Source organism: Ciconia boyciana, chromosome 6 (genome assembly GCF_034638445.1).
Source record: "Ciconia boyciana chromosome 6, ASM3463844v1, whole genome shotgun sequence".
In the NCBI taxonomy this organism is placed as follows: domain Eukaryota; kingdom Metazoa; phylum Chordata; class Aves; order Ciconiiformes; family Ciconiidae; genus Ciconia; species Ciconia boyciana.
The window spans coordinates 38,528,057-38,538,916 of NC_132939.1; the positions used below are offsets into that span (position 1 = coordinate 38,528,057).

The 10,860-nt window shown below is 43.0% G+C and overlaps 1 protein-coding gene across 1 annotated transcript; it reads left to right on the forward strand.

The window, feature by feature from the left end:
- The first annotated feature begins 7,258 nt into the window (after positions 1-7,258).
- GJD2 (gap junction protein delta 2) lies at positions 7,259-8,789 on the forward strand. Its single transcript, XM_072865041.1, has 2 exons — positions 7,259-7,329; positions 7,946-8,789. Exons 1-2 carry the CDS (start codon positions 7,259-7,261, stop codon positions 8,787-8,789), a joined length of 915 nt encoding a protein of 304 aa, XP_072721142.1.
- The last annotated feature ends 2,071 nt before the right edge of the window (positions 8,790-10,860 follow it).

Sequence of the window (10,860 nt, forward strand, 5' to 3'; positions counted from 1 at the left end):
ACAGAAGGATAAAAAAAAGTCTGCATTTCTTACTAAGCTCCTGCTTTTCACTCCCATTCACTGACAGTATACTTTCAAATCAATCATTTGACTGCCCTAGTTATTTCAAGGGATTGTTTCAGCCTGGCCTCTGAAGGGATGCGTAAATGTAATGTGAATTCCCTTCTGAGAGTGGTGAGATGGGGAGGGAGAGGACGAGAGTGAGGGGCACCAGGAATACTGAAGACATATGGTGGTGTAACAATCAAAACAAAGGAAAGCAACTCTGCCCTGAATCACGTCACTGAACTGAAAGCAGCTGGGAGTACAGGGATTCAGCATTTGGATGAAGACAAATGTAGACAAGGCAAAGCAAAGCAGTAGGTCTGAAAAAAATGCTTGATGTAATGCATTCATACTGAAATACTGAAGCATGATTTCTCATAAATATTTTTTTTTACCTACGGAATACAAGAAGCATCAAAATTCTGCTTAGAGTTCCAATATAGAGGACTCTCCTCTTACCATTTAATCTTATTTTTTGCTCTTCTGGGGTATTCTGAAGCACTCACTAACTTTCTCATCATTAGTATTCTGCCATTAGAGATTTAAAAATGTTTGGGTGTAAATAAGGTCTTAAGGGTTTTTAAATTCCTCCTCCACTAAAGTCAGTAGGAATTGCCATTAGTACCATAAAAATTGACTACCATGGGATGGAGATGTTATGACATAAATTAAAAAGAAATCTATTTTATATTTTTAATAATATATTATTATCATTAAATTTAATTGTTTCTTCAAATTACAATTTATAACTCCTTTTGCTTTGTAAGGAAAAGAGGAAAACAAGGTTTGTCAAACTGAGTCTTGCCAATATTCTGTATTGGTTCTGGCATAGCGGCTGCATAATTGTCTGGTATTTTACCATAATGCACTAATCAGTTATATAGGGCTGCATATCTTTTGGAATACGTATCTTTGAAAGAATAGACTGTAGGAAAAAAAATAATACATTTTTAATCAATGAAAGATGAATTTTAACTCCCATATTGAGTTTATTATTCTCTTAGTATGTGCGTATTTCTTTGCATCTCTACAATGCGTATTGTAGGTACTAAATCTGATTATAAGGAATCCTTCATACTCTTCCTCGTCCAAGGTATTTTTTAAATGCTTTTTCTTTATTGAGTATGGAAACCTTAAAGTAGAGTATAATGGGAATCCACGTAAGATTTGTTCACAAACTTACACTTAAGCCATCATAGTCCATGAAGCTGCATTAATGGACGCTTTAGCAGAATGTGAGTGGTCTTTTGAGAGTGGTGAAAGACAGAAGGGAAGATCAAGAGACTGGCAGCAAATGGTCGAGCCCCTGGAATATTTTACTACTTTTGTACTTCTTTCCAGAGCCTGTCAATTCATAAGGATTTGATTTGATGAAGTTTTCCTTATTCTAGCTGCAGCCTGTCTGCAAATAAATTGGAGTTTATTCTCAGGAGTTCGGAAGAAGTGCAGACCCTGCTGCGTTGGGAGCTGTACATATGCCGAAGTATATGCAACTGTGATTCAGTTACATGTCCAAATTATTTCCAAGGAAATTGATTTGAGCTGTTAATTTGTGCATAAGAAGGTCCTTGTGGACAGCTGACAAGACCCCCATGAAACTTGAGTGATTTTGTCTATCAGGGAATAAAATATTCTGTAACTAGAAAAGTACAATACTTAAAATTTGTTTTCTAGTTAAAGCAGTTACATTTAGATATTTTAAATTCCCTTAGTTCAAAACTTTGTGGAATATTTGCTTAATACCTGCCCCCCTCATGAATATTTCTTATACTAACCCCCCTGGCAAGAATAGTTATGGAAATACAACACTTAAAAACTCGTGAATATTCATAGAATTACTCCTTCTTTACTGATAACATTAATTGATTTGCCAAAAAACTTTCCATTTATAGTAATCTTCAGTTATAGATATGAACCCCTGATGCATAATAGAGTCTTAATATGATTATTAGGCTGAGTATTTTGTCTGTTTATGCGTTACAGAAAGACCTGAATTCTGTGCACTCGACACCTTGCTATTCTCAAGCATGAAGTGTATAAATGCAGGCTGTATTCCACCCTCACAAGAAGGACCACAAGTGCTTGCCCTGCTATTGACAGTTTTGACACAAACACTGTTGACTAGATGTGAAGAGTGTGCTACCTATTTCTTGGCAGCAAAATGACAAGAGTTCTTGAAATGTTGCTTTCTCTTGTGAAGGGCTGAGGTCATTAGTACATCCAGATCTCATACCTTTTGGGAAGTCTTTACTTTTCAAACTGTAGGGAAAATGCACTTTCTGTGGTGTGAAACACTAGAGGGTTTTTTTGAAGGAATTTCGTTTAAGAAAAAAACACAGAGAGGGATTTCTTATTACGATGCACATAGCAGCTGACTGCAGCTGGGATTGTACTCATACAGTGGGAGGAGAATGTGCCCACAAATGCTCATTTTAATGAGAGAGAAAGTGTAGGTGGAAGCAGATGACCTAGATGATTTTATGAATAAAAGATATAATCTGATGTAATCATTTCATTAATACACACATGGCACCAAATGAACACAGAGCATAGCAGATGGCTATGAGAGGTCTTAAAAAGGCATTTTCAGTTTAGTAGCTAATGACTTAGATTTCATGGACTATACCAAATACTATCAGAAAGAAAGCACTCATTATGTCAGTCTTCCAAAGAAAGTTCTACTGATTTATGAAAGTAACGTTGAAAAATCTCTCTTTTGCGACACCAGCTAGAAAATGCAGTCACAAAACAGATATGGGGCAAGACATTTGACAAAAACTTCTAAAATGGGAAGTTTTTTGACAAAACCTTCCCATTATTTTATTTAGTAATAGCTTATAATTTTTAATTAAAAGCTCTTTCTTTGCTCCCAGTTTGCTACAATTGGTGGAAACAGCGGTTTGCAATATAATAATGAAATACAGTCATTTGTCATGCAGTTTTGGAATCTAAATGTGACATTTATTTATTTGCTGCAATTATGGATCCACTGAGAACAACTGCAGAAGATAAATCAAGGCAGGTTGTTGGTATAGTACTAAAAATATGTAGATTTATTTTAAAATAAAATCTTTGGAATAAATTTAGGATGAATATATATCTTTAAAAGGAGTTAGTACTTGGGGAAGGCTTGTGTAAGATCTGGATTCTTTTTCACATTAGTTGACCTCAGCATAGAAAATAACGAAGGAGGGGAAGACCGTGGTTTAGCACACTGTCTGACAGCAGGTAGGGCCCTAGGCATGTGGCTTCTTCATCATGCCATCCAGTCATGCCATCCACGTCCAGGCTTCAGGGGGTCTGACAGGAGAGCCAAATGTGTCAGCTCTGCTCCCAGTGTGATCTGCTCCGTACTTGAGGAATGTGCAGCCTGCGAGATTTGACTGCTCTCTGGACCCTTTACAAAACCAGATCAGGGCAAAAGGGCTGGATTTCTTAGAGAGAATCTGGCCTACAGCTTCTTAGAGACAGATTAACCTTGGTTTGGCATCAAACTGAGGACACATACCGTCTCTTTCTTCACACCTAATCCAAGATCAACTCAGTCTATATTATTTATCATGAATTAGTATTGTGGCAGTGGCATCTTTGAACAAACGCAAACTGAAGTTTTCTTTTTGCAAAGCTTGTTTGAGCTCCTACTAGGAACAACAGAGTTTATACTGAATTTTGTCTGTAGAGGAATACTCACCCTCTTCGAATGCAAAGCAAAACAAACAAAAATACACCCTCTGACCCAAAAGCCTGTGTGTGGAGTGGGAAGCTGATTTTGTTTCCTTTGTATGCAACTGACAAAATATATTGACAAGACAGGCCTGGCCCTGCTGCACACTGGTATTGCTGCTTCATTAGGAAATGGTTCTTTGTAAGCTGGGACATATAACGCTTTGACAATCCTGAATGCTTGTGAATGAAATGTAGGCATGGTTTTCCAATGTGAATACCATACACTGCACAATATACATCCACAGCATTCTTGGCAGCTTGCTGCTCTGCAAATCCTGGCTTTACCATAGGCTGAAGCATTCAGGGGAATGGTGTAAAACCTAAGATGAACCTTTGGAAGCTGAAAAACTTCTTATGTCTACAAGTCTCTCTTACAATCATGACTGTACATAGTCTGAGCACTTTGTGATTTAGACTATTTGTCAGCTAAGTCCACAGGTTGCTGTTATACATGTAATGGATAGTGGAAATGCAAATAATTACATTCTTCATATACCTCTCACTGTTACACTAAACACTCAGACAACATCATGTTGTTTCTTATTCTATTTTGACAATAAGTCAGGGCTCAAATTAAGGACAGTAATTCATAGTCCTAGAAATTGTACATGTAAGTTTGAGATATATCAAACTCCTTTGAGCTTTTCAGTCACTTAAAACGTATGTTAGCATCATGAAAAAGACTCTCACACTGAAATTATTTTTTTTCCCCAACTCACTAAGCTCTGAAGCTCAGTAAACTTTCTCAAGTCTAAGGCCAAGTATCCTGCATGTGAATACGGTTGGGGGCGGAGGGGGCATATGAGATTACTGTTAAAAAAGGAGAGGTCAGCTATTTCGGAATAAGATGCCACTCCTGTAAAAGCAGGCCTGAAAGTATTTAACTTTAAACCATATTTAAATCAAAAGCAATTTCATAACCGTGCTTACATGTTTATAGCGTTCATTTATGATATTTCCCCCCCATGTCTCCACAGCTGGGCTCTCAGTAGTAAGTAGAACTCATCACACACAGCAAACACTGACTAACTGTTCATTAATAGGCCAGTGTTTGATATGACCAGAGTTTAATTTCTGGTCCAGCAGGATTCCAATAAATTCCAGAATTTATTTGCTGGTCCTAAAAGCTCATGTAAGTGGGTTTCCTATCCCAATGCTAGAGAACAGCTTTCCTTTATAGAATTTCTTATATTTCTCGGTGAGAACCAAAATCTCCTCTCCTCTCTTCAGTAATTTCAATCACAGGCTTTCCCTCTCTGGTTTGCTAAATAAGATTATCATCATTAGCTTCTTAGCATATTCCCTGCCCTCTCTCCTTCTATACATGCATTACTGCTTCCTTTACTGCTTTGATTTCTCTTATTTTCAGATCCGTCTCCAAACAGATACTTTGGGGTCCATATGAGACACTCAGTTGTCAGGGTAGTTGTACAGGTACTACAGTCCTCTTAAAACAAAAAAAACAACCTCTTCTTTTTAGCTATGGTGTTGCTGCAGCAGCAGGTTTTACAAACTACCCACAAAAAACAAATCCAGGAATTGTGAGAACCAGCTTTCAAGAAGAATGCAGTCAGATTTTAAGGAAAAACAGTGATTATTCAGTAATCCCAGTAATTCCCAACAGTGTGGGAAGGAAACAATCCAGATTATTGAATGCTTCTTCACAGACTCTTGATTGGGAGAGAAGAAAAATCTACCAATTTCTGTGCAAACAGAGGTATTCATTGATCTTCTCTTATTTGATACTTTCCTAATTCAAAGATTTGGGGATCCAGCCAGGCAAGCGACCCAATATCCTGTGAATCAGAGACCATCTGCACACTCTGAATGAAAAGACAACAAACCTTGGGGTGTCTAAAACACACAGATGTCCTCTGCACAGATGAAGCATGGTCCCATCTATTCAGAAAACACTTAACATCATTAATACAACATGGAGTTGGTTCATGAGAGAGCTGCAAAGAAAACAAAGGACTACACTGTTTACAATGGCCTGAGCAGTTCTGCTTTTGAAAGAGACTGATTTTACCGAGTTTGGCAGTAGGAGCATCAGACTGACTAGAATTTTTCCTGTGTTGCTTTTTAATGAGTTTAGTTGACCAAAAAGAACAGCAGGTATGAAGCTATACTTGATCTTTATGGAAATATACAGCACACATTTTACACTTCTCCACCAGAGAACAGCCAATGCCAATTGGTGCCAATGTTTTGTGTGGAATTGTTTGGTGGTGTCTCAGGTAGTCTCTAAGGGTATCTGTAAAATAAAAATTATTTTAAACACAGTATGGTATTTTATGGGAAAAAAATATGTAGACTGATTATAATGCAGGGATTTATTCACGATGTGTTATCCTTGTGCTGTTTAGAGATGCCTTTGCGTGAAGGTTTGGTGTCTTTCCCAGCATAAATCCAATCTCAGCCGCAGAATTCTCTGAAATGGCTATATATATGTTTCGTTTCTCCTTAGTGATTCTTATATCTGTAATCAGGGGAGAATAAAGATGCAATTTTAAGTCCAATATCTTCCAAGGGTAAGCAGTTCTAACAGGTAAGGTTACTGCTGTATGACACCGCTGTTTTGTGAGCGGCAGAAAACACAGTCGATCTGTGGGAGAGAAGCAAAGCCTCGCAGCCCCTGGGAATCCCCCCGGCAGCCGGGCGTTCGTGGCTGGAGCGGCCACGGTGTCACAGTCACGCCCTAGAGCAGCCTTCCAACCCAGCAGCCGAGGGGCAGCGCCCGCTCCCTGGCGGGGCTGCTCTCCCGCGCCGGGCCGGTCCCGCCGGCGGAGCGCCGGGGTGTGTGCCGGCGGGCGGGGGCGCGGGGGCAGCGGGTGCCGGCCGGGGAGCTCCGGCGAGGAGGGACTGGGTGGCACGGCGAGCCTCGTGCCGGCTGGGGCAGCTCTTCCTCCGCCCGCCCTCCTCCTCCTCCTCCTCCTCCTCCTCCGCATTTATTTATTTCATTTATTTGATGGCATTTATTTATTTATGTTCACCGGAATAATAAAAATGAGAAAATCCGAGCGCTGCTTTTGGCTGCTCTCCACCAACCTGTCAGTGACGCAAGCGGAGACTACTTAAAGGCAGATTAGAGGCAGCAAGACATTAAAAGCCAACCTTCCTCCCTCCACGCCGCGGGTCCGCCGCGCCGCGCCGCGCCGCGCCGCGCCACGAGCCGAGCGGGCCGGGCCGGTGGCGGCTGCCGCGGGGCCCCGAGCCCAGCCCAGCCCAGCCCAGCCCAGCCGAGCGCAGCCGAGCCCAGCCGAGCCGGGCCCAGCCGAGCCGAGCCCAGCCGAGCCGAGCCGGGAGTCCTCGGCAGGGCTGCCGCCTCCAGCCGCCTTCCCGCCACTGGACTGCGGGCGGTGGAGAGGGGCGGCTCTTTTGTTTGTTTTTCCTCCCCCTACGGAAAAAAAAAGGGGGGGCGGGAAGGAAGGCAGAAGTGAAGAGATCCCCTCCGCTTGCCCAAGTCTTTGTCTCCGGATGAACAGCGATGGGGGAATGGACTATTCTAGAGAGGCTACTGGAAGCTGCCGTGCAGCAGCACTCTACTATGATAGGGAGGTAAGGGCTGCGGGGGAGCTACGGGGGGCACGGGGGGGATCCCCTTCTGTCCGAGCGGGCCGGCCGGGGGGTGGGCGGCCCACGCCGGGTCCCCGCCGCGCGGGGCACCCTTCGCGCGGGGCTCTTGCGGTCTGTGCCTTGAGCGCCCGTGTGTGTGTGTGCGCGGCACAGGTCACCGAGGCGCGGGGACACCGCTAACGCCGCCGTCCTTGTCCCCGAGGAGCCCGGGGGCAGCGGGCGGCCATCGGGGAGACCCCGCCGCCATCGGGGTCCCGCGGCCGGAGCACCGCGTGCCGCGCCCGCCCGTGCCGTCGGGGGCTCCCGGGGCCCGCGCCATTGCTTTGCCTCCAAAGGGAGGTCGGGGCAGGGGGAGCGCTGGCCGCCGCCCGAGGTCTTTGAGAGCGGCGGATGCGCGCGGCCGCACATGGCCGCGCCGAGACGATGCCGCGCAGGCTGCGCGCCTCCTGCGCGGGAGCGGGGCTGCCGCCGCCGGCCGCTGGTGCCGGGCGGCCGCCGGCGGCGGCGGGAGCCGGGCTGGGGGCGCGGCGGCGCCGGGCCCGGTCAGCACTGGACAGCTCCCGGCGGCGGCGCGCACTGACGGGCTTCTCTGTTCCAGGATCCTGCTGACCGTGGTGGTGATCTTCAGGATACTCATTGTGGCCATTGTAGGGGAGACGGTGTACGATGACGAGCAAACGATGTTTGTCTGTAACACGCTGCAGCCAGGCTGCAACCAGGCTTGTTACGACCAGGCTTTCCCTATTTCTCATATAAGGTACTGGGTGTTCCAGATCATCATGGTGTGCACTCCCAGCCTTTGCTTCATAACGTACTCCGTTCACCAGTCTGCTAAGCAGAGGGAACGGAGGTACTCCACTGTCTTCCTCACCTTGGAGAGGGACCAGGATTCAATGAAGCGTGAGGACAGTAAGAAAATCAAGAACACGATTGTCAATGGGGTGCTGCAGAACACTGAGAACTCCACCAAAGAGGCAGAACCAGACTGCTTAGAAGTGAAGGAAATCCCTAACCCTGCTATCAGAACTACAAAGTCAAAGATGAGGAGGCAAGAAGGCATTTCTCGATTTTATATCATCCAAGTGGTCTTTCGAAATGCCCTAGAGATTGGATTCTTAGTGGGACAGTATTTTCTGTATGGATTCAATGTCCCTTCCATGTACGAATGTGACAGATACCCTTGCATTAAAGAAGTAGAGTGCTATGTTTCTAGACCCACTGAGAAGACTGTGTTCTTGGTATTCATGTTTGCTGTCAGTGGGATTTGTGTGGTGCTCAATTTGGCAGAACTGAACCACTTGGGCTGGAGAAAGATCAAAATGGCAGTGAGAGGAGTACAGGCAAAAAGGAAATCCATATACGAAATCAGAAATAAGGACCTGCCAAGAATGAGCATGCCTAACTTTGGCAGGACTCAGTCAAGTGACTCAGCTTATGTGTGAGGCTGTGACAGAACTGAAACACTGTGCCAGGTGGAACAGACCCAGACACCATTAGAGAAAGGTACATTGCTTAGGCAAGCATTTTATCAAACCACCAAGAAAGCCATTAAGGTATTGGATCTGCACTTACTGAACTAGCTGCAAAATGCAGTGCTATGTAAAAGACTGAAAAAACAGCTATAAACACATGCTTGATCTAGCCTTACAGCACAGCTACTATTATTCCTACTTTTCTTTCTAATGATTGGGTGTTATCTGTCGGTGGAGCGGCTTTTTGGTTGTCATTAGGATAAGTTTACAGTTTGGACTGTCTGACTAATTGTTGTAAATGTGTAGAATGTTCATATTAAAAATCTGCAAGGATACTCTATACGGGGTGGGATGGGGTGGGGGAAACTGTTGCAATGTGCAGATGTAAGCATGTTTTAAAAGGAGGGTAATTGCACTGTACGGAACCTGACCACAGCTCAATCAGGTTATCTGCGTTCACCTATCTCACAGATGTCTTATATTATTTTGCTTGTCTAAATCACCGAGTTTATTCCTGGTGTGTATTAGTAGCTATTTTCTATCATAGTTTGTGCATCAATTAGTTATGCTGAACAATAAATGCTGAATATAATTTTGCCATTTTTTTTTGTTTGCCTGTCCACACACACACACACCAGAGACCTTAATAATCTTACATTAGTTGTGATCTGCTAAATATATCAGTACATTTCAGTTCATTCCCTAATATGTGCATGAATAAGATGGAGTTGGTTCATGCCAGCCAAGTTATGTATTTACCTACGATTACCTATGATGACACACATACCAAAGGAACAGAGTTCATTGCTTTTAACTGTGAATATATCACCTTCTCTCTGCTCTTATTTACATAAGTGCCATACTTGAAACATCTAACTCTGTACTTAGTCAAAAGGTTGTCTTGGGATACCAGCTGGAATAAAGTGATTTTATACTCTCCTTTGTTTATTTTATGCTATTTGTTTAGTCATTGCAATGGTGTAAAAAGCAACTAAAATCTCTATTGATAAATAAAGTACTTGCCTTTTTTTGTAAGCCAGAGAGATTTGTTGTTCTTTATTACTGTATACAATTGTAGAAACATACAGGGTCAAAATAATTGACTTACAACAATTATTCTTCAGGGTTTAAAGTGTCTTGTTGATATTCTAAACTCTAAGTGACAAAACCTGGGAAATCAGGACTATTTGTTATGTCTCTTTTCCTCTTTAAGCAAGCTTTCTCTGTCTTTAAAGCCTGATCCAAAGCCCACTGACACCAACAGCCACCTTTCTGCTGACACTAGGGGCAACACAGTTGGCAGCCAAGGTCACTCTGGGAATACCCAGAGTACATTTACCTATAAATGAAAGAATTGCAGCTTTTCATCAGGGAATCGGAATAGTAACCTCAGCTTTTCTGCCTTACAGCTGGTTCAAGAAATACACTGTTCATGTCCCATCAACTTACTAGTAAGCCACTGGGGCAGTCACAAATAAATCTCTTTTAACAGCAACCATTTTAATATAGGATACTAAGTTTTTCTTAAGGACCTTATTTCATTCCCACTGAACTCAACAGAATATATCCCACTGGCAACAGTAGGAGTTGGATCAGGACTAAAGAAACATACAAGTGCATTCCTAACTAAATATTATCTGCCCTTTAAAGAAAAGGGCCAAAATGGTGCTGGAAAATTTGGGGATAGTTTATAACATAAGAAGGAGACAGGGGCTCAGAGTCCCAAACGGCCTTTTGATTGTATTTTATTTCAAGCCTAAAAATGGATTTTATAGTATTTTGGCTTGGAGATAGATAATGCATATAAATCTTTTCCTCTTGGCTTACAGTAAATACCTTAACGTTTCATTCTTGTGGTTTGCCAGCATTGTCACTTAAAAAAATGTCGATTCATTCGTAGATAGTGTATTCATTATCACTTTCATCTGTGGTCTTTTTTTCTTCCACTGTGAAACATAAAAAGACTTTGAGATGTGTCATGTTTTTAAAGATTTTAAAAATATTTTTCCTTATCTAAAAAATGAACATTTTTTCCAATTTG

Coding starts and splice junctions, on each gene's coding strand:
- GJD2 (XM_072865041.1), top strand. CDS start 7,259: ATGGGGGAATGGACTATTCTAGAGAGGCTACTGGAAGCTGCCGTGCAG. Junction 7,330..7,945: donor CACTCTACTATGATAGGGAG/GTAAGGGCTGCG, acceptor TCTCTGTTCCAG/GATCCTGCTGACCGTGGTGG.